Here is a 26,786-nt window from a genome sequence, read left to right as displayed (position 1 = left end):
GGCCCTGGGTCCCGGCAGCTGCTCCCGCGGCGGCGGTTCGCGACAAAGTGCGCGATGGAGCCGGGCTCCCCGCAGCAGCTCCCGCGGCGGCGGTGCGCGATGGAGCCGCGCGCGGAGGACTGCGTGGACCGGGAGGACTGCGTGGACGGGGAGGACTGCGCGGACGGGGAGGACTGCGCGGACGAGTACAGCGTGGCCGCCTGGTGGGACATGGTGGTGAGGAACGTGCGGTGAGTGCGCGCCTCCGCCGGTCCGCCCGGGAGCGAGCGCAGTGCCGGCGCGGCCGCTCAGGGAGGGGCGAAGGGAGGGTAAGGGGAGGGCGAGGGGAGCGCAAGGCCCTCCTTGGGGCCCAGGGCAGGCGCTGGGGCTCCTGGGCAGGAGGACGGAAGGGGACGCTTCAGAGGCCCCAGGGCCCTGTGAACCTGAGCTCTTTGGATGACCCTTATCCTCAGCCTCAGCCCCTACCGTGGCCGAGACTCCCGGGTTTGATTTTCTAAGGTCTATCCCTCTGGGCTTCTGAAATAGAGATTCCAGAAAGATGGCTCAGCTTCCTCTCGCTTATCTGCCTTGACCATTATAGTCCACGTGGTACTCTTGGGTGCCATGGGTTTAGGTCAAGGGTCTCCCTGGTAGATGGAAGCGGAGGGGAAGGCTCCCTGGGTGTGAACTCTCTGGCCTGTGTTTAAAGAACAAACATCTCCCCACAATGCTGAAGATGAGTAGGACATTGAAACCATAACCTGGCATCACCTGGGCTGCATTCTTTAAATCTGAAATGCCTGTGTCGATGCGTTTCTGTTTTCCTCCTCCCACCAATCCTTGGCTTAAACAACCATCTTAAACCACCTGAATCCACCAGCAGTATATTACCAGCCTTGTTGGCATTGCAGCCAGGTGTTGCTTAGAGACCCAGGACCCAGGAATTCGGGTATCTTGTTTTGTTGGTGTGGGAAGTTACTGGCATTTTTGTTTACCTTTTAAAATATATATATATATTTTTATTGAGTTCAGAGAGGAAGGGAGAGGGAGAGAGAGATAGAAACATCAAAGATGAGAGAGAATCATTGATCGGCTGCCTCCTGCATGTCCTATATTGGAGATTGAGCCAGCAACCTGGGCATGTGCCCTAACCAGGAATCAAACCATGACCTCCTGGTTCTTGGGTGGACACTCAGCCACTGAGCCATGCTGGCCAGGCTGTTTACTTTTGTTTTTGTTTAATTTTGTTCATTATGAAACATCCAAGACTCGCATTGACAAAGGAGACTTCACTTTGGAAAGTCCAAGCGGTGAAGACAAACATGGATCTTGTCTTCTATTCCTTCTGTGGCTCAAGGCAGAGAGCAGAGAGCAGCACTCCCTGGGCCCAGCAGTGCAGGCCCAGCCCCTTGTTTGGGTCTGAACACCAGTCAGAATATTCCAACTGACAGCACTTTTCTTCTTCTTTTTAAAAATATATTTTTATTGATTTCAGAGAGGAAGGGAGAGGGAGAGAGAAACATCAATGATGAGAGAGAATCATTGATCGGCTGCCTCCTGCATGCCCCCTACTGGGGATCAAGCCCACAACCCCGGCATGTGCCCTTGACCAGAATCGAACCCGGGACCCTTCAGTCTGCAGGCCAACGCTCTATCCACTGAGCCAGACCAGCTAGGGCCTGACAGCACTTTTCAAACTTCGTATTCACGGGCCTCATCTCCCAGATACGGTCCGTTGTTCTGGGAAAACTGGCATTTACTGACTTTCTCCTTAGTGCTTTCTGTAATGCTGATGGCTGATGGGTTAACATTTATTTGGCAGAGAATCAAAGCTGCAGTTCTTGCTTTTAGAGAACAAGTCGCTTTGTTGATAATGGAATGGAGATGGGGAGTTGGGGACCCTCTACAACTTGCCTTACTAATTACTAAAAACTAAATCTCAAGGGATGCTTCCTGAAGGAATAAAATACTAGCAGTGCATTCTTTGTCTCAGCTGAAAATGACTGATCTAACTTGACATGTGCTGAGGCTGAGGCCCAGACCAACACCCAGAATCCTGGGTCGCTCTGGTTTCTCAGAGCCAGTTACTGTAGGTCAGCTCACATCATGAGGGCTTGCTGTGCACCTTTTATTTCAGTTTCAACCTGCTGCTCCACAGATCTTTATGGAGCTCAGCCCTGTCTGGCCAGAGTGGAATGTAAAAGAAGCATTACCAGGCCTGTAATACAAGCAACGTGGTTCTTGACGTCCGGGGCCTGGCATAGAGTTGGGAAGTCGGGGCTAATGATAAAAAAACAATCAGACAACAATTAAGGCTCCGATTATAATTTGTGGGAGGGGTGAAAAGAGAAGAAAGGTCGCCGTAGGAAGATGTGTTTAGGAGGCTTTGACAAAGAAGGGACACTTGAGTGGATGGGAAGGGAGGGGAAGGTTTGGTAGGGAGGGGAGAAGAGGGGAGGACGTACGTAGATGTCACTTGCTGCTTGGCGATCAGTGCATGTTGGCTGAATGAATGGGCACCGATGGTGGATATGTAGCATGCCTTCATATTTGGAATAGTTGTCTGGCCAAATGTGATTAGATTTGGGCATCCCAAAGCTGGTTGGTAGACACCTCTGAGCATGAAGCATGGATGATTTGCCCTGTAGCAGCGCAGGCCCCACCAGGTTTCTCCTGTAAGGTTCATCCAGTTAGGTCCTGCGGCTCCTGCGGGATGCTGTGCAGTTACAGCTACTGCTGATCAAAGGGCAGGCGAAGGAGCACAGAGCGTCGAGGTGGCTGTTTGATGTGGCCGCCCATTAGCAGGGAGTGGGCTGACGCTGCATCCTCCGCTCAAATAAGGTCTATCAGCCACGGGTGACTTTTGATCCCTCCTGATCTAGGGGAAGTCAAATTGACAATCCCCTAGTTAAAAGAAGCGCTGTTCCTACTCCAGGGGTCCGGCCACTCTGTTCTTTCTCACAGAAGTGCCTTCAGCTATTTGAGAGAAGGGTCCTGTATGAATTATTCTTTCAAAACAGGAACATGTTTCCTTCTACTGCCTCGGCCTCCCAAGCACCCCGCTACTTTCAAAAGATAACTTAGCAGGAGCCTAACAGGCGGGGCAGCCCGAGTTCAGAGAGCCAGGAGAATGGAAGCTGGGGCTGGCCAGCTGGGAGGAAGCATCAGAATTCCGATTGTGTTCAATTCTGCCCGTTGGGCTTGATCTGTGGCTCAAAGTGACTTCTCTGGGGTTTGATGTCTTATCTTTAAAATCAGAACAATAACGTCCTCTCCTTTCTACCACCTTCATGGAGGCTATTTTAAAGTATTATGCAACAGTCATTTTCATTTCTTTCTTGCTGGGTTCATGAGTAGGCAATTGCCTATGTCTGATGTATTTGAAGAGCTATTCATTACCCTTAGCCCACCTATCTTTTCCACTCCCTGCAGAGTTGCTGGAAATCCATCGGAAAATCATTATCGCCTCCCTCCAGGCCTCTTCCAAAGGCATATAAGCGCTCTGACTTTTAAGTTATTAACACTGGAGGGAAGTTTTTTAGAGGCCTTTCTTTGATACTTTGGTATCAGAAGGCTCCTGAGAATATAGGTGCAGGAAGTGGGGAGGAAGCGGGGGCAGGAAGGGACCCTGAGAGGGGGCAAACGTGCAGAATGGGAGGAGAGGGTCCTGAAACAGCCTTCTCCAAGAGCTGAGTTTTGCCAGAGACCAGCCTTGTCCCCGGGGCTCATGTTTGCGTGCCTGGGTGGCCAGATGAACTCGCCAGGAGTGTGACAGCTCACTGGAGGTCATCTCGGAACTCTGGGGTCAGACAGACCGGGTGCACGTGGCTGTGCCACTCACTGGTTGTGTAACGTCGGGGAGGTAACTTGTCAGTCTTCTCATTTGCAAGGTACAGGTAATGATAGTTATCTTCTCTCTGCCTCTGGTCTAGGGCAGTGGTCGGCAAGCTCATTAGTCAACAGAGCCAAATATCAACAGTACAACGATTGAAATTTGAGAGCCAAATTTTTTAAACTTAAACTGTATAGGTAGGTACATTGTTATTAACTTAATTAGGCTACTCCTAAGGCTTAGGAAGAGCCACACTCAAGGGGCCAAAGAGCTGCATGTGGCTCGAAGTTTGCCGACCACGGGTAGGGGAAACAATTCATCAAAAGTGCTTTTCAGCACCCCTGACCTCACAGTGTGCCTATATGGAGCAGTCTTTACATTGACTGCTCACAGTAGTGAAAGGGATGTGGACAAAAACTGGGAACAGGAGGTGTTGCCACTGACCTCCTCTATCCCTTGTTTCTCAAAGGTAAGAGACACGCAACCCTCATGAGAGATGTGGCTAGAGACCGAAGTGACACTAGTCATGCCTCATGGACAAATCATAGTTTGTTGGCTGATGGCTCCCAGTTTAGGTGGCTTGTGACACCGGGAACAGTAGGACAAACAATATGCATGACCCCACTATGTGCTCCCCTGACCAGGCCCCAGCCCTGCTGTAGCTGACCTCACGTCCTCCCCTCTCCCCACCCTGCTCCTCGTGGTCCCTCTCACCAGGGATGTAATCAGAAGTGGGAATTTTCTCTTATCGGCGCATTTCTTCCTGCGACCCAGTCAGAAGAGTGATGTTCTGATGATTATTTGCGTAATGCTTTAGTCTAAGAATAATAGCTAACACATACAGCACTGAATTATGATATAATTAAAAACCGTGGCAACTGTTAAATTGAATCCTGGTTCCTGATGACTTTGGGGTTCTTCTATGGGACTACAGTGACGGCATAAGCCTGGTGTCCCCTCCTCTCCTGTCCTGTCATTCTTGGGCTTTTTCACAGCTGGTTGGGGCCCTGCCCTATTGATTTCCTCACCTGTTTCTCCTTAGTGCCTGCCCAGTCTTGATCTGCCCTAATTACGTATAGTTCTGTAAATACTTAAATGTCAAGTTACCTGTAATTCCTTGTGTTGGTCTCTGAAATTTGATTTTGACCTTAAGAGAAAAAACATGACTTAGACAAAACCGGGACTGATTTTTTTCAATACCTTGTTTGTTTCACAATATCTTGCAGATCTATTCCACAATGCTGTGAAACACTCGGAAGGAAAATTGCCACTCAGTACAACAGCTTTACTAGTAAACCATTAAAAGAACACATTTTCCCTCCTCTGATGGACATGCTAATTTATTTTAATTTTTGTAAGTATATACCCTTCATGAATTTGCCTATATATTTTTTTCCCAAATAAGGAACTCACTGCCCTTAAAGTTGTGGCACAATGAGAAGACACGTCAGTTAAAAAATTGTGGTTCAAGCTAAATGGTCTGAAATCAATTTACTATTGGTTTTGGGGTTTAGCATAAGTCCTTGCAATCTGTTGGAGATAGAAAACCATGGTCTTGTGGGTAGGGTTCCAATTAAGGAGCTCCGTCTTCAAATCAACTGTTAATGTGAATGTTTTACTGCCTACTGTATTCTCTTTTTCACTTCCTCTTCTTGCCTATATTGAGAGAGAGAGAGAGAGAGAGAGAGAGAGAGAGAGAGAGAGAGAGAGAGAGAGATGCTGATGGCGGGACTCTATTTTCCCATGTCTTTTTGACTGAGTGCTGTGTTAGTCAATGTACTACATAGCCCTTCTAGTACATGGGTAACACTCTCATCTACATGTCCCCAAGTATATGTTTATCCTGGACATTTCACTTTAAAAACTAACACTTGACAGTAGCAGAACACTCATTACCTGTTTTAGGTCCTCTTACCTTTTTAGGGGAATGGTCTCCTTTGCTTTTAGTTTCAGATAAGGATTGAGTAAATTCCCTACTATGAGCTGCCACTCACTGGTGCTATTTTAAAATCTAGCTTTAGAATTTTTTTTTTTGTCAATTCTTTTATAAGCTAGTCCTAGTTTATAAAATAAAATACTTTGCTTCCATAAGAGTAACTACCATAGGAACAAAACTAGGATGTTTTCCTTTTAAACCAAAAGAAGAAAAGCAGTTCTGTCCAAATGGAAATCATGAAAGAGAAAAAAATGAAAAACACACACCAATAAATGGAAAATATGAAATAAGGTGGTTGAAATATATGTAAATATAAAATAAATGCAAATGATTTAAGCTCATCAATAAAAAACCTAGAATCTCAGATTGGATTCAGAAAACAAGTTTCAAGGATATAGAATCTTCATCAGACACACTTAAAACAAAAGACACAGAAAGACTGAAGAATGAAAAAGGATAGACCAACCAACCATAAGTCAGAATAAAGCTGGGGTAAGTAGCTTAGTAACTGACAAAACAGAATTTATGGTAGCAAAATACCATATTCCTAATACTATACTTTATATACAGGTAAAAGGGAAATTAGAGCAAGAAAACAACTATCATGAACACATATGTACAAAATGCCATGTCATTTACAAAAAATAGAGGTGAAATATGTTGCTAAGAATTTAGTGTAGTAGCTTGCAACTGAGAAACATGTTACCATGAGACTAATTACTTCTTTTGATTGTGATAAAAAAAAACAAACACACCTTGCTTGTGATTCTGGGAGCTGATAATGATTTCTGCCTTCCAGTCAAAGCACCATTTCTTGTGGACTTAAAGAAGCCGGAGTTAAAGATGCCTCACACAGTGAACTTTTACATCAAGGTTGAACCCGGGGTGATTCTGGGAATCTGGTGAGTGCAGGGATTGGACCGTGGGTTGCCTATGGACTTGGTTTTCGTATTACTAGGGGAAGGGTGAGCAGTGCTGTGCTACTTCCGGTGGAGAGGTTGGTGTTCTTTGGAGGCACCTGGGAGCTGCTCCATGCGCCTTCCCTTTGTATTGATACTTGACCTGCTTCAATGAGCTTTCCAGGAACTTTACTTTGGAGGGTGACAACTTTTAGGTGTTGTGCTGCTTTGGGTCCTTCACCAGGCCTGGAGGATCTGGCCCCGGCCCCTTCTCCTGACTTGTTCTACACCAACCACTCTTCCCATTGTACTGCAGACCCACTGGCCTCCTCGCATACCAAGCCACACTCTCTGTCTGCAACAATTCTTTCTATCTCTCTGCTCCTTCTGCTTCTGTCTTCTTCCTAACTAGCTGCCTACTCACCCTTTGGGTGTTAGATTGGTAATTTTCAGGGAAGCTTTTCCTCATCCCCATTTTAGGCATATGTTAGTGGCAACCTGTATTTGTCCTTTATGGCATTTATTCCCACTGTAATTTAAGGAATGTTTGTGCAATTATCTGTGTCTGTCTTCCCTTATAAGACGATATCATTTTTATTTTTAAATCCTCACCTGAGTATATGTTTTGTATTTTGAGACAGAGAGAAACATTGATGTATGAGAGAAACATTGATTGGTTGCCTCCCATATGCACCCCAACTGAGGATCGAACCAGTGTGGGGTTCGATCACCACAACATCACCAGTATGTGATGATGCTCCAACCGACTGAGCCACCTGGCCAGGACCAAGACTATATCTTTCATAGGTGACTCTGTTGGTGGGTTTTCATTGCTTAGCACAGTGCTGGGCACGGAGAAGGCACTCAATAAATGTTTGTCAACATTTGAATGAGCATTCTATTGCCTTTTAAATATGCTAATCTCAATATCTTCTTCTGTTTGGTTCTACTACTTGCTCTTGGCTGCCAATTTTCCAGTGCTGATTTATATTTCATCTCCCCGAATTTAAACATGTGACCATGGGGTGTTTAGGAACCAATATAGATTCACATAACTTCTTCCTAAACTGCAGAGTACAGTTAGGCTAAGAATGTTGGAGTTGGAAAATCTTTTTTTTCTTTATCCTAACCCCATTGATCCTTGGTTTGGTGAGTGGACTGTCTAGTTGGCCTCTCCTGCTGGCAGTGGTACCTGTCTTCTCAGTGCGGAGGCCCTGGGATTTGATGTGAGTCGTTCTGCCTCTAAAGATTTAGAGGACTGAGGACTTGTCATCATGTGGCCAGTTCTCCAAGTCACCTTATGACATGTCACATGGCAGTGTTTATATTTTCAGGGTTTATTCATTGGTTTAACAAGGTGGAGGGACTGAAGCTCAGACAGGTGTTTAAAAATCACAAAGTCACTGGGTTTCTTGAGTAAAATAGCTTAGTTTCATGTGATAGTTCTTTTTTCTCACCTAAACGGATTTCCCTATAAATTATTTCCAACTTGTCTATTCAGCCAAACCAATAGCATGCACAAATATCTGTTACCTTTTACTTGGTTCCACTCAATGGACTGCATGTTGATGGATTGAACCCAAGAACTGCAGTGTTGGAAGATCATTAGGTGCGGGAGTCAGAAGAACTAAAACAGTAAATGGTAAAAAGGGGTTGTCTCTGTACATGGGGGAGATGGGGCAAGGCAATAGTGGTTTTCATTATAGGACGCTTTGTAGTATTATAGTTTAATGTTTGGCATGTGCATATACTACTTAGAGAAACATTTATCTGTGTAAACTTATCTATCTATCATCTATCTGACTGAGATAAGGAGTGTTTCAGACTTTGGCGAGGATAGAGAACTCTTCTCTCTGTCCATGTTTGTTAAAAACTTTCCTTGCCCTTCAGGCACACAGTTCCCAGCTGCCGGGGGGAAGATGCTAAAGGGAAGGACCGTTGCTGGTACGAAGCAGCCCTTCATGATGGCAACCCAATTATTGTCTATCTTCACGGCAGTGCAGAACACAGGTCAGTGCCTTTGCTTGGATATTCATTCACTCACTCACTCACTCACTCACTCACTCACTCACTCACTCAGAGAGAAGAGACAGAGAGCATTTCAGCTCTGTTGGGGAGTGAAAGGCAGGGCTCAGTTTTCCACTCTAAGCATGCCGCCACATTTTTTTTTTCTTTGTTGAAATTTGATGATAGGCTTCTATTTAAAAACAAAATCCATATGTTCTATATGTAGAATAATGTGGATCCTTAGCTGAGAGGGACACTAACTTGCAAGATTTAGATATTAATTTCCAGGAATGCAGTGGTTCCTTTATTCCCTAAGAGTGTCTGCAATGATGGATTGACCCCATGGATGATTGGAAAGGGAATAGGCATTGACATATGGGGGTAGGAAGAGCAGTTTCCACATCAGTGGTCTTTTCACAGAAATACATGAAGTGGTCTTTTCACAGAAATAGCATGAATCCTATTAATCAACAGTATGGACTTCCTGGGAGCGATCACCTGGAATTCTGACCATGGGTACTGAGTTCTGGCCTAGAATATTGATGCCTCAGCTTCCCCTCTGTGGCCCCAACTTTACTTTGTGACAAAGACTGCCTCCTAGAAGCCTGGCTCTCCTTCAATGTGCTGCCAGAGCAGGGGTGGGCAAACTTTTTGACTCGAGGGCCACAATGGGTTCTTAAACTGGACCGGAGGGCCGGAACAAAAGCATGGATGGAGTGTTTGTGTGAACTAATATAAATTCAAAGTAAACATCATTACATAAAAGGGTGTTTTTTTTTTTAGTTTTATTCATTTCAAAATGGGCCGGATCCGGCCCGCGGGCCGTAGTTTGCCCACGGCTGTGCCAGAGCCATCAGTAGCCTGTAATTGTGGTGGGTGACGCTTATCAGCTGTGACTGGGTCTCCTCAGCTTGGGGGTGGGGCAGTGTGCCTCACAGACCCACTGACCTGGTTCTGTCTCTGGAGAGACACTTCAAACTAAGTGACAAGGTCTGGAATCTGTCCCTGGGCTCCCTTGCCTAGGTCTCTTTTTCTCACTGTCTTTTTCCGTCAGATGATGGCTTTCTCAAGACTTGGCTTTGCTCAAGGGCTTTCTCGAGGTGTCCATTTTAGAGTCACATTTACAGAGATTGCCTGTGAATTTAACATTTCCCAACGTGGTTCAACGTGGTTCTGATAGTGCGGACGCTCTCATGGTGTTACAATGCACCTACTTACAGGATCAGGCGGACCCCAATTCCTGTCTGCCCCGCTGGTGCATCTGCTATTGCTTCAGTCATCACAGATTTACTCGCTCAGGGGTCAGCCCCAGCCTCCTCCTGGCCCCTGCCTGCAAGTCTCAGCTTGCCATCAGTAGTACTGAGCTGAAAGGGGGCCACACGGAGGTTATGGGGGACCTTGATGGAAACAGTGGTTCTAGACTTGGGATCCATAAAAGCCCAAGAAGGGCCATGAACCCCCTCCCAAAACTGTACATTTGAAGTGTAAATACCCTTTTCCCTCTGGGAAATGAGTCCATAGCTTTAACCACATGTTCAAAGGGCTCCATGACCCACTAAAGTTTATGAAACTTGGCTCTAAGAAAAAATTTTAAAGAAGTCTCTGCCTTTTGAGTCAACGTTGTCTCTGTTTCATTCACGTATGGTATGGTTATTCTGGAAACCAATGTTTCTTGTACCTCCAGGGACTTGTGTCTCCTTTGCTTCGTCTGGCACTTGGTGGCGGAGTGGACAGGGACCAGACAGATCTTAGAGTAGTGAACATGACTACATCATCCTTTGTTCTAAAAAAGCCACTTTCTGGAACTTACTTTCCGTTGGCTTCTGAAAGTATTCTTAGAAACAAGTTTTGCTGTGTAGGAGTGTGAGGAGATGGATTTAATGCTTAGTCATCAAATGTATGACAAGGAGCGGAGATCTGGGACCCAGCATTCATGCAGAGGAGCTCGGCAGCGGCGGGGGGCCGTCAGTCATCCCCCTGACACATCCGTTCCCCTTTCTCCTTGTTATTTATTTCTCTATCCCGAAGAAGAAAGGTGTGAGATCAGATGCCAGCAGCATGATAGCGACTTTTATTGAATTTGTCTTCCCAATTCCTAAATCTTGCTTTTTTTTTTTAACCTTTTCTACAGGGCAGCTCGTCACAGGCTTAATCTCGTAAAGGTATGTCTGAAGGGGCCCCAAGGCACCCATTTTATGTCTCCATGTATTTTTTTCTGGGCTGGGGCCGTAGATCTTCCTCAGCTTCGGCAAGGTTATCGACTGAGAGCTCCCCAGGGTGGGTTTGGTGTCGGGGCCCAAAGTCCCATGCGTGAGTGGACTTTTCTTCCAGCCTTGCCCATGGGGGGTCAAAGTAGACGTGACTATCTCTGAGTCCCAAAACGCTTTCGTGAATGCGTTGCCTTCATTAGCAGATGGAGTTGATGACATGTTTGTTTGATTTTTCTGGGGGCTGGGGGATGGATTGAGAGAATATACAGGTGTCCCTCAAAATGTATACACACTTTACAGCTGATAGCTCCCAATGTTTCTTTCTTGTCCGATTTAACCCATTGGAATTAATAATCATTCAAAGTGTGTATACATTTTTGGGACACCCTGTATTAGGTGCGAGAGTCATGCCTACAAGAAACAACCTTTTTGGTGGTACAGGATAGAGACAGAGAATGTCTGTTTTTAAGTCATTCAGGCCCGGGCTTCCGCTCCATAAAGGGTTTTGCACAGTGGATGGTGGCCACACTCTACTGTCCTCGCCTGTTCCATGACTTCTATTTGAGGGGGCAGCCCCTGCATTTCCAGGTGTGAGGGCGATGGCAGGCTGTGCACTCGCCATCTCTGCCTTCTGACTCAGAGCCAGTCAGGCAGGCTGTTGATCCTCTCCCACACGCCAGTTGGGTAATTTTTGCCGCAGGTGACCAGGCAGCTTGTCCAATTACTGACCACAAGACCTGATCTCTCCTCTCACGTGCCAGCTCCCACCTCCACTCTTTCTTGATTTAACAGTAATTGTGGGGCCCGGAATCCCCAGCCCCTTCTTCATCCTCCCTCCCCCATTCAGACAGGAAGCTCCTCTCTCCACTGCCTTCTCAGAGCTCCTCTGCGGAGGAGTGGAGGGCTGGATAGAGTGTTGCCTGGGGTGGTGATGCCTATTAGTTTTTAGGTTTGCTTTCCATCCTGCACCCCTCTCTTTGCACTGCCCACATCGGGTGGTGGTGAAGCTGATGTCTCCTCCCACTCATGGCAGAGCTGAGTAGTAGGTCCCTGTGTGCACAGAAAGAAAAGTTGGAGGTGTAGTCATCCTTGTGGCAGCAGGGTGGGTGGGAAGGTATGATAGCACTTCTTCCCCCAGGCAGATTCTGGATACCACAGCCATAGTCATCATCTCCCGGCCTGGCCACACTTCCGGAGCTCTTCGTTTACTTATTTGGATAGGCGATTACTTTGAAATAAAATTGCTACAGAAAACTTTAAGCATTAAGTTTATTCTTCTTTGGGATTTTTTTTCCCCTAGAGATAAATTCTTAGATTCTGTTGCTGTTGTTGTTCTTGAGTTGTATTATCAAGTGGTCCTTCAATTTGCAGTGTCACAAATAACACACGGATATTTCTATTTCCCTGGATGCTTAACTGACCTGCTTCTTAGATAACTTTTTTTGGAATAAATGTAGTTTAAATGGGTATTGAAAAGTTACATTTATTTTCTCCTTATCAGTTCTATTTTTTTAAATATGTTTTTATTGATTTCAGAGAAGAAGGGAGAGGGGGAGAGAGAGAGATAGAAACATCAATGATGAGAGAGAATCATTGACCAGCTGCCTCCTGCACGCCCCCTACTGGGGATCGGACCCACAACCCAGGATGTGCCCTTGACTAGAATCAAACCTGGTACCCTTCAGTCCGCAGGCCGATGCTTTATCCATTGAGCCAAACCAATTAGGGCTATCAGTTCTATTTGTATGTAAAAGTTTATAATGAGTTTCAGCCACCCACGTCTATGCCGTGGGAAGAGGAGGCATGGTATTTGGACATGTGCAGGCCCAGGTGCGAATCTTGGTTCTGCCTCTAGACATTTGGGTGAGCAAATACGAACAGATTATTTAAACTCTCCAAGGCTCAGTTTCTTTATCTGTTAAATGGGGAAAATACCTACCTTATGGGACTGTTGTGAGGATTTAGTTTTTTTAAAAATACATTTTATTGATTTTTTACAGAAAGGAAGGGAGAGGAATAGAGAGTTAGAAACATCGATGAGAGAGAAACATTGACCAGCTGTCTCCTGCACCCCCCCGCCCCCCCCACTGGGGATGTGCCCGCAACCACGGTACATGCCCTTGACTGGAATCCAACCCGGGACCCTTCAGTCCCTAGGCTGACGCTCTAGCCACTGAGCCAAACCGGTCAGGGCGGATTTAGTTTTAAAAGTGTCTGTACAGTAAATTTTGTCCTTTTCTCTGTCTTCCCTTTGTCTGTCTTTGTAATTCAAAGTTATGTTTTCATATTCTTTCCACATTTGTCTACATAGGGCTTGGCAGTGGTTTGATATCACCCAATGATCTCTTTATCTTTGATTGATAGTAATTCTTTATCTGTTTATCTATAATAATAAAAGGGTAATATGCTAATTAGACCAGATGTCCTTCCAGATGTCATTCCGGATGTCCTTCTGGACGAAGCCAGGGCCAGAGGGAAGCTGCCCAGGTCCCGGGTGCCTACCTGCGGCTAGAGAGGGAGGCTGGGGTCCCGGATGCTGGAGGGAAGCGGGTGCCGGCAGCTGGGGAAAGGAAGGCCTACTCTTGCATGAATTTTTGTGCATTGGGCCTCTAGTATTTAATATAATGATCTCCCCCTTATTTGATTGCCTCTACTACAATTCTGTGTAGAGTTCTTATTCTCAAGGGAATTCTTAAAAAGGACATTTACTATGTACCAAGATATTTAAATAGGTCATCTCATGTAATCTTCCAACAATCATGAAGGCAGCTACTATTGTTTTTCACATTTCAGAATAATATTTGCATATTTAAATGTTAAGTGGCAAGTGGCCCAAGGTCACAGAGCTGGCAAGTGGCAGAGCCACACTGGGACCCAGGCTGTTGGACCCAGCCCTGCCACACTGCTTTCCTTACTTCCCATTGAGTCTGGCCATCTCAAGATTGAAGCAAAACACCAGATTTCAAAAATAAATCTTTTCCCTATTTATGAAACTGTCACAACTAGGCTTATGGAAGTGTCAAACCTTTTCTGTTTGCATCTTCTAATTGAAGATAACAGCTCCTTTGTCATCTAGGTGCTGAGCGATGGTGGCTTTCACGTCTTGTCTGTTGACTACAGAGGTATGTGTTAAGAACAGTGTACACAGATTTTTCCAGAAGCAGGAGGCCTTCGATGATTCTCACTTTGGAGGCGGTGATACTGTGTTTGCCTTTCCTTGCTGCCAGGGTTCGGGGACTCTACGGGTAAGCCCACAGAGGAGGGACTGACTGCGGACGCTATTTGTGTCTATGAGTGGACCAAGGCAAGAAGTGGCACCACCCCCGTGTGCCTCTGGGGCCACTCTCTGGGTACAGGGTAAGTGGGGTCCGCAGATGGGTCCTTAGGTGGGTCCTTGGGGCTCCAGGCAGGAGTGAGCCCTGACAGGAGCAATACTCTAGGGCAGTGGTCGCCCACCTTTCAGACCTCACGGACTGTGGAGAGTGGCTACAGTGTTTGGACAGGTTCAAGCCTCCGACTAATGAGAGGGCACAGTCCTCTCATGTCCACGTGCAAGTCCCAGCTTGGAGGGAAAAGCCCTCCCAGCACAATCATAGCCAACAGTTATAGTTGTAAGCTTGAACCTATGGTCCGAACACGTGGCCCCACATGTCTGAGTGATGTGGGCTTGATAGAGTTCAGGTGCATGTAACTGAGTAGATTCGAAACCCACGAGAATGTTGTAACCACACCCTTACTTTGCCTTGTGGAATCTGGCTATAAAATAAAGAGACGGCTTACAGGCCGTGGCGCTGTCTCTCTCCATCAAAGAGGGCAGCGTCCCACCCAGACCCAGCTTTCTTTTCTTGTCTGTCTTTTCTTAATCCTTCACCGCCCCTCTCAGGCTCACTGAACCTGGCTGAGCTGGCGCAGCACAGAAGGCGCCCTGGGGCTGAGTATGCCATGGCCGTGCTGGCTTGCCACAACGGACCACCGTGGTGACCACTGGTCTGGGGACAGAGACTCTCTGGCTTCTCTCACTTCCCACGTGGCTGGAGGCCTTGCCCTCTTTGTAAAACACGGGAGCTCTACGGTTTTCTGTGACCCTGAAGCCCACTGCAGCGCTCTCCTTGAGAGTTTTAAGGAAAAGGATTCTTAATTTAGAGTCAGTGGGACACCTGGAAACTCTGTGCAAAATGCTGTGTCTATGCATTTTCTAACCAGAGCTTCCAGAGCTTTCATCAGATGCTCCCACTGGGTGTTGCATTTTGTATCATTTACTTGACTGTTGAGTCACGGCTTCGCATATGTACTAATTTTCATTGCTTTTCAGAGTTGTAACGAATGCTGCGAGAGTACTAGAAGAGAAAGGTACTGTAAAATGATTATGTGGTATAATTTCCTCGCTTGAGATGGGGAACTGAAAAGAGTCGAGACTATTGGGTACACTGCCAACACAGAGATACCTAAAGCACCCCAACTTTAGGCAGTTTCTGATAGTGCAGCAAACGTTCCTTTTTCTCTCTAATATAAAACAATAGCTGTTGTTCAAGATGATGAATTTAAAAATTAATACTAAGGAAAGACTTAAAATTACCTTTGAAAGAGTGCTCATTGTGAAGTGATAATAACTGTTATTATGGAGTCATTTGGATCACAGGAGAGGAAAATAATACATATGGAATAACAGGCAAGGCTTGCTTTCTGCAGCCCTTCTTATATAATATTTATGTCAGCATTTCTAAAAGTGTACTGAGAACTGCCTGTGTCAGAATCTCAGGGGATGCTTTTTTTAAAACACAGGTTTCCTGGATCTATTTTCATGATTGGAATCTCTGTGAATAGGACCAGGTGACTTTGACAAGCATTAAAAGCTTGTAATCTCTTGCATCATATCTTAAACTTTACTTGGCAATAAGGTCAGGTGGAGTTATGTAAGCACTTTAGAGCAAGTCACCTACTATTCACAAGCTTAATTATGTATGTAAAGAAACTAAGCATTATTTCAATGCTCCTCTAAGCTCTCATGGCTCCCAGTCACTTCCTTCACAGCGTGGACACTGTTACAGTATCTGAACTAAATTCTCACATAAATGAATGCTTCACTTCCTAGATAATGCAGTGACCTTGGGGCACTCTGATTCCATTTACCTCCTCAACTTACGAACTCTTGCTATCATGTTTTTTAATTTTCTCTATACACACTCCATAAAACACTATTCTGCTTATATTATAAAAGCCAAGATTTAGATTTACTTTTCTTTGCTCCTTATTAGTTTCAGCATTTCTCTGTTTTTATCTGGGATTTTTGTTCTGCCTGTCTATTGGTGATGAATTCTCTCAGTTTTGGTCTGAAGATGTCTTTATTGCATCTTCATTTTTGAAGGATATTTTCACTGGGCATAGAATTCTAGGTTGGCAATAATTTTATTCCAGCACTTCGTTCAGGGTTTCACTGTTTTATTAGGAAGTCAGCTGCCAGTCTTACTGTTGCTCCTTTGAAGATAATGCTTTTTCTTCTGTTTTTGAGATTTCCTTTTGGTCTTGGCTTTCAAAATCCCACTGATTTAGCAGCCCTCAGGTGCCTTCAAACACACACATACACATGCACATATCCTCATCTGACACACATTTTCTAATTGTTCTCTGGGAAAGTGTTGGCCAAAACCACCTAATCAGCCTCTGGCACATTCTTAACAATGGACTGCTCAACAGTTTCCTTCCCAGAGTACTTTGCTTTCTAAAATTACCTAAGGCTTGACAGTCTGGTTTTGTTTTAGAAGACGGTACTGGTTTGCAACTACCATGTGCGGGGAAATCTCTTGGTTGGTGGGTGGGGGAGCTTGTTAGAAATGCACGTTCTCACATTTCCTCCCCCCACTTCCCCCGAGATTCTGATTTCTGACTCAGTAAGTCTGGAGTGGGGTCCAGGGATTTGCATTATTAATAAGCTTCACAAATGATGTACAAGACCTTAACTACCCCTTATTTAGGGAAGGTGATATTTAAATATGATAGGGGAGTTATTTCTTTTTTATTTTTTCAAGGATCCCCGGTTGATGCTATTGTTCTGGAAGCTCCATTTACCAACATGTGGACTGCAAGTATCAATTATCCCTTGTTAAAGGTGAGTCTCTTATTCATCTTCACAAGATGTCAAAGTGTTTCCACACATTTATGTTTATTAACCACATTCTTTTTCTTAACCAGTTTTATATGTCTCTAAGTTACTCTGACTTGAGACAGGGTATTAGCCAGTTGCAATTAAAGAAGGGCATGATTGACGGCTTTTGGAGTTGGTAGTCCTTTTATTTTCTTCTAATAGATTGAGTAGCTTATTAAAAGCCAAAGTTTTATCTCTTATCTTTTACAATTTTTAATAGATAAGTTAGGTTTATCTATTTATTATTATTATCCTTTTAAAAGGTGAAAACAAACATCCCATACATCATTTTTAGTCCTATAACCGTCAGCCATATATCTTTCATAATTTTGTGATAAGACAGCCTCCAGAGAACCCAAGGAAGCTGCCAAATGATTTTATACAGTCTCCCATGTAGAGGAGACAGTCTTTCCAAGGAGATAAGATATAAGGAATTGGGCAACAAGATGTAGTTTTTTAAATCTATTGTGCAGCTTGTCCAAATTTTGTAATTTTATTTCAAGCCCAATGCTCAATTGCTTATAGTCATACATCCATAAAAATGTTAGCAAATGAGTGAGAGGGAGGAAGATAAGAAGGTGGGGGGAGTGGAGTGGAGAGAGAGAGAGAGAAAGAAAATAGAGATTCTCAGAAGGTATACATGGCCCCACAATTTAAATTGTTGTCTAATATTGGAAGGCAATGTAGGTGCACTTTTCTCCAACTGTCTACTTTTGGAATCTTTTGTACAATAAATCATCTTAGAACGTCTTGGAATTTGCTTAACTGTTTCAGAGAAAGGCAGCGCATTACTTCTGGGATAGCTCTTTCACAGAATCACAGAATCTTGAAAATGTCTAAGCTTCAACTCAATACAGGAATCTCCTCTACAACAAGCATGTCAAACTCAAAGGCTAACATAGGCCAAATAAACAAGGTTTAAGTTTATGTGGGCTGCAAAAAAACAAAGCTTCAATTTTCATAGAAACATAGGTTTATTTCCATAGAGACATGCTAAAAACAAAGAGCTGAAATAAATGAGTAATCGTTAACATAAAATAATAGAACATTCTAATAAAAATTAATATTTTTTTCTTGAACATTAACTTACCAGACACTGAATAACTGCACAAATTAATAAGCATAATGCAAATAAACCTATTTTTCTTGTTCTCCAAAAGTGACATATTTCCTGGTGCACACATCAAACAAGTCAGTCCAAGACTAATGACGTGGCCATCGGCTGCTAAAATATTTGCTGCTTGTATTAGTGGAGAGAAATGGTGCGCCTGCGCGTAAGGCGCATAAGGGAAATGAATGCAACACGATTATAGCAATCAGTCCTTAGCGAATGTTGTAGTTAGTTATTAATAATTTTATCACTTGCTCAAGGAAGAATATTAAAATATCCCACCATTATTTTGGAGTTGTTTATTTCTATTTTAGTTCTGTCAATTTTTGCTTTAGTTTTTTTTGAGGTTATATTATTAGGAACATACACCTAATAATGTAATTTTATATCTTTCATGTGAGTTTATCCTTTCATGTATCTGGTATTTTAAGAATATCTGTCTGGTGGTATTCCAGAACAGAGAGGAGGCAGGGAGACCCAATTAGGAACCCACGGCTGTGCTCTGGGCTGGAGGGGATGCTATGACCTCTGAGTCTCAGAGGGCACCTGGGCTGGGAGGAGTGAGGAATAACAAAGTAGATTATTGGCTTGGACCAGCTTTCTTCTCACTCCTTTGGAATTTGAGATGAATTGCTGAAGGGCTTCTTTTATTGAATTTCCCTCAGAGGAGTCCTGATTCCAGGGGTGGTGGAATCAGAAGACAAAGAAAAACGTAAACAAAACTAGTTATATGTATTGTGTACTTTCAACAGGATTTTTTGACTAATCAGAATATTCTGTTCCCCAACTATACCAATTAGTTATATTCACTGTAGAAGCAATTTTTAGATTATATCACTGCTCCTTTCAGAATATGAAGAAATAAGTTAATAGTGCTGTTTGTATTTTGAAGAGAGGACAGTGATGGTCTATGGATGGTGGGATTATGTGTGATTTGTTTCTTCTGTTTCCTTTTGTATTTTCCAAATTCCCTACAAGGATATGAATTACTTTTACAATCATAAAAATTTTGCTTTTTTCAAGTTTATTATATTTAGAAAGTTACTCTCTATTACTATTGTTCATGCTGGAAAACTACAACAAATTATATAGCTGCAGGCAGTTTTAATTGTTTTTTCCTTTTAAAAAATAGATTTACCAGAAACTTCCAGGATTTTTACAAACACTTATGGATGCTTTGAGAAAAGACAAAATAGTCTTCCCTAATGATGAAAAGTAAGCCAATGATTAAAAATGTCCATTGTTCTATTACTATGCCTGTAGGATTCCTAGGGGAGGGGGGTGGTGACTATCATGTGACTTACTGGGTGGGTAGATGAGAAGTCTGAAAGACTAGATGAGAATTTGTAGGTGGGCACTAGGATTTAGGGTAATGTATCTACAGGTGTTTAGTATTTGGCATTTTCCTTATGACTAATTGGATGACTTTACAGACTCAGTATTTTCTCTGAAGTCATAAAGGGGGCTGTAGGTTTAGGGTTCCCTGACATTAGGCCTTATTCCGCACGTAACTAAAACCTGTCTGCTATCCAGCCTACTAACCCGACAGCAAAACCAATGAATAGAATTTGGCAAGTTGCCCTCTTATGGTAGGAGAATCTGAGCACCTGCAGATACATAGTTGTTATCAATATTTTCATATTTCAACACACTTCAGGGATCTAACCTTCTCAGGAGTAACAGTAAGTCACCGTGGCAGGGATGGATGGGTATCGGGAGGGGGTGGGGGAGGGAAGTATTGTTTGAGAATGCCATTGGAGTCAGGAACAAACATTCTTCATGCCACAGCCTTTTTGAAAGGCTTCCTCCAGAGTAGGAAGTTGACCAGGAAGCTAATCAAACCCATTAATTACATGTTCACCCTGTACACTTATGGGGGAAAGTAAATTGCCACAAAGAGTTATATTTTGTCCTGTGGAAGTTCTTGTTATTTTAGGGTTTTTCTTTTTCTTTTACAGTCTTTTATTTTTAAAAAAAGTTTTTATTGATTTTTTAGAGAGAGATAGGGGAAGTGAGAGGGAGAGAGAGACACATCAATTGGTTGTCTCAATGTATGAATCCTGACTGGGGATTGAACTCGAAACTTGGGTATGTGCCTTGATTGGGAATCAAGCAGGTGCCCTTTTGGTGCATGGGATGAGCCATACTGGCCAGGGCTCTTTTTTTTAAAAAAATATATTTTATTGATTTTTTACAGAGAGGAAGGGAGAGGAATAGAGAGTTAGAAACATCGATGAGAGAGAAGCATCGATCAGCTGCCTCCTGCACACCCCCTACTGGGGCTGTGCCTGCAACCAAGGTACATGCCCTTGACCGGAATTGAACCTGGGACCTTTCAGTCCCCAGGCCGACGCTCTATCCAGTGAGCCAAACCAGCTAGGGCAAGCCAAGGCTCTTTTAATTATAATATTCCAAGTATTATGATATTAGGTGGAGTAAGGAAAAAGATAAGGTTTTTCTAATTCTGTACAAATTCAATACTTCAGTGTTCATTATTTTAAAAGAAAATCACATGGAAGTAGATTAAATTAATTAGATACCTAATTAAACTACATGAGTGCATAGGAGAAAGAGAGTATTACCCAGAAGAAAAATAAGTTACTGTGTGAAGTTTGTTATATATGAAGTTGTTATGCCTGGGAGGGAAGGAAAGAGAGTTCTTGTATTTTGGGCAAACCTCATGTTTTGGTAAAGCTTTAACTTGGAGGAGAAGGAGAAATCCCAGCATTAATTCTTGAACTGAATGCTTTTCTTCTACCTATTCCTAGTGTAAAATTCCTGTCTTGCCCCCTCCTCATCCTTCACGGCGAGGATGACAGAACAGTGCCTTTGGCGAATGGAAAACAGGTAAACCATGAACAGAGTCCTGACTGAGGACATACTGTTCTTATTTCACCATCTTCTCTTCCAGTCAAACTTTGATGAGAGCCCAAAGGAGGGTCTCTGACATTCTAAGGGATTCCCTACATCCCTAATAGCCATGCTGCCTGGTGTGTATAGTAAGCATCCATACTAATCAGCTCCAAGGAGCATTAGTGGTGGACCCTGGCTCCTCATTTGGGGTCTGTGAACCGGGAAGTGTTGTGGGGACCCAGGATACTATAGGAACTGCTGTATCTTTCCTGTAGTGGCTCTAAAAATGGGGAGGCAGTTTCTTTTCTTTTAACCAAACAAAGTGCATCCATCACAATCCCTTGTCCCCTTGCAGGGAGGTATGGACAGTGGAAGGATGTCCTGTCAGCATTCCCTATTAGTCATGCAGCTTTCAGTCCTTTAGCTGTAGAGGCAGCCAGTTGGGAATGTGGAGAGTCTCCATGTCTCTGACCTAATGGGACTAACTCCTCAAGCTGGCTGTTTCTGTACCACTGTAAGACAATCAGCTTAGAAAAACAACAGCACTGATGGTCAGCCTTTGAGTCTCTGTCTTTCTGTGCCCTCCAGCTCTATGAAATTGCACGCAATGCATACAGGAACAAAGACAGAGTCAAGATGGTGATCTTTCCTCCTGGCTTCCAACACAACCTGCTTTGTAGAAGCCCCACACTGTTAAAAACCGTGAGGTAAGAGTAGCTTTGCTAAATGTGATTTTCCTCCCTTAAAGGCTGCTGTGGCTTATGTGGACTGCGAGGTGGGGAAAGCATGTGATTTGATCTGGGTCCTTTTTCTGCAGAGATTTCCTGAGCCAGCAGTGGGCATGAGGTCTGAGAGCAGCAGAAACCTCCAGCGAAGACTTGGTCCGAACACCACCTGTGATGTGTATTTTTTTGTGTACAATTGTACTGGTATGCTTGGATGAGCTAAAGTCAATTGGCATGTCTGCAAGCCACTTGCCAGCTACAAGCATGGGTGCTGGGTGGTATGGGATGCTCTCATTTAGTTCATGGAACATGCTGAGACATCACTGTGGAGAATCAGAATTTGGTAAAAACTGGATCCCATATAAAAATGTGCAGTTGCCAAACACCCTGGGCTATTTGTGAATCAGGTGTAGTCTTTGGTTTGGACTTAGATAGCAGTGTAAGAAAGGTGCTCCAATGTAGTTAAATAATTTGTGTTTTAGTTCATTTAAATGGCATTAAAACGTTCCACGCATTTTTTTTTTCTAGGGGAAGGTCCTAGCATGCTACTCAATTTGTTATAAAATAATACCTTTTGAGACTCAGGTAGCTCTGGAAATTCATACTTTATTTTTAGCTCCAATACAGTTATACACTTTCCTCGCCCAATCCCCAGAGATACTTAACTGGATTGTTAGCTAACAAAACAAAACAAAATCAAAGAATGTTGCAAAAAGGTTCAAGTCCAATAAGAAACTATTTTTTTTCTAGAGACATTTTACAACTTACTTTCCACTGGCCTTGTACACCCCATTGCTAGATTCATTGGATAGGGAAATCTTTAGATCTGAAGGCTCCATGTTCCAGATGTCCTTGGCATATTCCTTAATTGTGCGGTCACTGGAGAATTTCCCCGAGGCAGCTATATTTTTGAGTACCATCGCGTTCCAGGCCTTTGGATTCTGTAAACAACACAGATATATATGGCCAAGGGCCTGAGTGCCCATCGAGCTTTAGGACAAACATCAGGCAAGCATATCAAAGCACATTTCATGGAGAAGACGATAGGAGTAAATTGTAGTGAATTATAAATACACTAGAGGCCCAGTGCACAAAAATTTGTGCACTCGGGGGGGGGGGGGGGAGGAGGGGTCCCTCAGCCCAGCCTGTGCCCTCTCGCAGTCTGGGACCACTCGAGAGATAACGACCTGCTGGCTTAGGCCTGCTCCCGGGTGGCAGAGGGCAGGCCCAATCCCTAGGTGCAGCCCCTGGTTGGGCTCAGAGCAGGGCTGATTGGGGAGTTGGGGCGCCTTCCTCTGTCATGCACAGAGCAGGGCAGATTGGTAGGTTGCGATGCCACCCTCAGTCATGCTCAGGGTAGGGCCAATTGGGGGGTTGGGGCACCGCCCCCTGTCACACTCAAGGCAGGGTCAATGGGGAAGTTGCGGCGCCACCCCCTGTCACGCACAGAGCAGGGCCAATCAGGTGGTTGGGGCGCTGCCCCTGTCACACACAGAGCAGGGCCCATCAGGGGGTTGGGGCACCACCCTCTATCACCCACAGAGCAGGGCCGATAGGGGGTTGGGGTGCTGCCACTCTCACACTCAGGGCAGGGCCGATGGGGAGGTTATGGCTCTACCCCATCACACACAGAGCAGGGCCCGTGGGGGGGGGGGGTTGGGGAGCTCCCCCCTATCAGGCACAGAGCAGGGCTGCTCAGGGGGTTGGGGCCCCGCCCCCTGTCACACACAGAGCTGCAGGGCGATCAGGGGGTTTGGGCGCTGCCCCCTGTCACGCTGATCCCGGTGCCGGGAGGCATATTACCCTTTTACTATATAGGATAGAGGCCTAGTGCATGGGTGGGGCCGGCTGGTTTGCCCTGAAGGGTGTCCTAGATCAGGGTGGGGGTCCCCACTGGGGTGCCTGGCCAGTCTGGGTGAGGGGCTGAGGGCTGTTTTCAGGCTGTGGGTGACTGAAGCTCCCAACCGCTCCTTTTTTTCTTTCTTTTTTTTTTTTTTATTCTGGGCCAGCTTTACCTTGAGGCTTGGCTCCAGCTCTTAGGCCTCCGGCTGAAAGTAGGTTTCTGGCCTTTGCTTACAATGTTGCGAATCTGCTGGCTGAAGTCCAGCGGTATTTGTTACAGAGTTTCTTAAACTGACTGCTCAGAGGCCTGCAGCCGCAGGCGGGGAACGTTGGTTTCCTCCAACGATCCTCCGTTATGGAGGCAAGCAAGCCTCATGTTAGTTTCAAGCTGCCTGGCTGCCAGCCGCCATCTTGGCTGACAGTTAATTTGCATATCTCGCTGATTAGCCAATGAAAAGGGTAGCGGTCGTACGCCAATTACCATGTTTCTCGTTTATTAGTGTAGATATGTTTCACAGTTGAGAGCTAAATAGGGCAGACTGAGCTCTTCTCCTATTTAGAGTATATATTTCTCTTAAGAATGAAAAATACGTATTTTTCATTTTCAGGGAAACCAGGGATGCGAATTACCTAATCGATAATTTTTGCTATAGTTACGATGTTTTTGCATGGAAATCATATTTTCCATGCTTTGTTTCAAATGAGGATACCTTCCTTTAAACTACAGATGAAAGGAACACTAATATTCACTGTCTGCTAGAAACCAAGTCAAGAGATTTAACCTGTGGCTCACAAAGTTTGGAAAACACTATGCTAGAATGCTAACGATCCACTGAGAGACTTTATTGACCTACTTTTCTTGTTTTTTTCTGAAGGTAGATGTCCCAGTAGGTTTATACTGAATCCCGTTGGGATTTCAAAACATGATTAATTAAGGGTTTATCCTTAATAAAATATATAACATCCAAATCTCATACTTTTTATACCAATAAGAATATAAGAAAGTATTTAATAACCTCATGATTTTGTAAAGAACTCTAACAGGTCATTGTTAATTACCAGAACATTATTTAAAACCAATAGCAATGCATTATAAGCATTAAAAAAAAATCTAAAACTACCATCATTCCTTAAGGTACTGTGGAGAAGAGTCTGAAATTAGTTTGTTGAGACTCTGGAAACTTATTAAAATAAAAGAATAAAAGCCTCATCTCTTCACTTTCTATGTATTGTTGAGGCTTAGAAAACAAACTCACATGGATGGGAAGTCTCGTCATTAAGCCTCAACAGTACAATTATTGTTAAGAGTAAAAAATGCAATTTGCACTAATGAACGAGAAAGACTGACCCAAATACTTGGCTTCTAGATGAGCATCCTTTGGATGGGGACCATCTTTTAACAGAAGAGGCCCATTGTGCAAGTTTGACATTCACGTTTGTGCTTGCCCTTGGCCAGATTGTCCTTTCTCGTTCTGTTTTATTTTTATTTCTTCCCCCTGCAGCCTTTCTACAGACAAGCATGGGTTGCAATCAAGAGGAAAGAGGGAGAGGTGGCCATTTTCCTTTCTCTGTCTTTGAGGCTGCTCTCTTCCAGTGTTCAGGAAGCAGGGAGTAGGCCACTGAGCTTAACTCAAGTACTGCCCCTCCTTGCTTATGGCCATGAACTGGAATGTACTCTGGTCTGTACACTTTTGGGGGACTGGCTAGGACTCTACCAGAAGCTAAGGGCTGTGCAGCAGCATGAGCCTTGAATGAGCCGACTTTAAAACCCAGTGGGACACTCAGGATGACTGGAGGAACCACCCTGTTAGCTGCTTTGGGAAAGGAATGGAAAGAAATGTTAGTGAAATATGCTTCTGTTGGAAGTAGTTACTGATGAATACAAAGGCAGGAGGTGGTGACTTTATGGCTCTTCATTCATCTGCTGCACAATGGTTTTCAAGTTGGAGGGCAACAATAAAGACTGAGGGGGCAAGGGCCACCAGAAGGCTCAAGGACACAGACCCCAGGAGACCCATCCTGGAGTCTTGGCGGAGAGCCAGCCTCTTTCGGTATCTGTTCTTCTGTGGTGTCTGCAATTCACTATAAGTCTATTGTATCAGAGATGATGAACCTTTCCTTGTGTCCACTAATGAACCCAGAGGGCTGGGCTGCTTGATAAAGATGTGCATGGCTCTGGCCTTTCCTTTCCTTCCTTTCTCCTCCTCCCACCCGCCTTTTTTAAGTACAGTCTTTCTTGTTCCTTTCCTTTCTTAAAAAAAAAAAAAAAAAAGTCAAACATAAAACCTTCAACTTCTTTGCAATTTTCAAAGAAAAAGGGGGTCAGTCTTTATCCCAATAAACTAAAGCTCAGCATTAGAATCATTTAAGCAGGTTTTTCAAATACTGATGGTGATCCCACCCACTACTGGGTCAGACTCTCTCCCAGGGAGACTGGCATCTGTACTTTACCAAGCTGCCTTGGTGATTCTGATGTGCACTGAACAGGCTCCTGGAAGGGGGTGGTAAGAAGAAGGTGACTCGGTCGGTGCCCAGCACAGTGCCTGCCATGGGAAGGCCCCCATGCCTCTCTGTTGAACAAGTGAGTGGGTAAAACGAGTATTCAATTTGGCTTGATACCTTTAGTTTCCAGGACATGCCTGCTACATGGTGGGTGCTCAATGAATATCAAATAATTTGTGATTTTTTTACTTGGACATTAAAACATTTACAACTGCTATGGAAATGTCTAGTCAACCTCTGCCTAAACGTGGGAAAAGTCGAGTTTTGATCTGAACAACCTAGACAGTTGTCTCACTTCCCTTTTTTGATTTGTCAGTGGGGCCCTGTTATTTAAACTTAATAAAAAGAAACAGAATTTTAAATTAACCATAGTAAGCTGGTTTACTTTATACGTCTTAGCTGGGTACTCACCATGTACAGCTGGCTGACTTTTTCTTGACACTTGACATACGCTTCATAGTCTGCAAACACTTTAAACCTGTGTTGTTGTTTTTGTGTGTGATTGGGAGGAAAAATCAAAACAAAAAAAACTTCATTAATAGATGTGTTAAGATTCCATTTAAAATTCTCTTTTGTTTCATGGCCGCTTTACTGAACTCACACTTCCATTCACAAGAACTTTAAACAGCCCTCAGCCTTTTTACGGTCCTCCCCACAGGGAAAAATGTCATCATACAGATGCATCTGAAAGCTGTGTCCACCAGTGGAAGGAGAAAAAGAACAACAGATTTGCGGGTCTCATCCTTAA

The 26,786-nt window shown here is 44.2% G+C and overlaps 2 protein-coding genes across 2 annotated transcripts in view; one reads left to right on the top strand and one right to left on the bottom strand.

Annotated features, from left to right (window-relative positions):
• ABHD12B (abhydrolase domain containing 12B) lies at positions 1-22,140 on the top strand. Its single transcript, XM_059696314.1, has 13 exons — positions 1-230; positions 5,038-5,165; positions 6,547-6,649; positions 8,537-8,656; positions 10,785-10,815; positions 13,940-13,985; positions 14,091-14,220; positions 15,176-15,213; positions 16,890-16,969; positions 19,249-19,331; positions 20,885-20,963; positions 21,558-21,676; positions 21,787-22,140. Exons 1-13 carry the CDS (start codon positions 55-57, stop codon positions 21,812-21,814), a joined length of 1,161 nt encoding a protein of 386 aa, XP_059552297.1. The 5' UTR covers positions 1-54; the 3' UTR covers positions 21,815-22,140.
• A 140-nt stretch (positions 22,141-22,280) lies between these two features.
• The window catches only part of PYGL (glycogen phosphorylase L), a 41,641-nt gene continuing 37,135 nt past the window's right edge, over positions 22,281-26,786 (bottom strand). The window contains exons 19-20 of the mRNA XM_059696172.1: positions 26,450-26,516; positions 22,281-22,635 (exon numbers count right to left, since the gene is read on the bottom strand). Of these exons, the coding sequence (XP_059552155.1) occupies positions 22,459-22,635; positions 26,450-26,516 (244 nt within the window). The 3' untranslated portion in view covers positions 22,281-22,458. The remainder of the gene's footprint in view (positions 22,636-26,449; positions 26,517-26,786) is intronic.

This window comes from Myotis daubentonii, chromosome 1, assembly GCF_963259705.1.
Source record: "Myotis daubentonii chromosome 1, mMyoDau2.1, whole genome shotgun sequence".
Taxonomy (NCBI): domain Eukaryota; kingdom Metazoa; phylum Chordata; class Mammalia; order Chiroptera; family Vespertilionidae; genus Myotis; species Myotis daubentonii.
The sequence above is the reverse complement of the archived record's forward strand: the minus strand, read 5'-3'. Positions and strand labels throughout refer to the sequence as shown.

Bases quoted from the DNA above. Each gene is read 5' to 3' on its own strand.
- ABHD12B (XM_059696314.1), top strand. From the start codon at position 55: ATGGAGCCGGGCTCCCCGCAGCAGCTCCCGCGGCGGCGGTGCGCGATG. The intron at 6,650-8,536 runs GTGAGTGCAGGG...CTTGCCCTTCAG, and splicing joins GGGGTGATTCTGGGAATCTG to GCACACAGTTCCCAGCTGCC. The intron at 20,964-21,557 runs GTAAACCATGAA...TGTGCCCTCCAG, and splicing joins CTTTGGCGAATGGAAAACAG to CTCTATGAAATTGCACGCAA.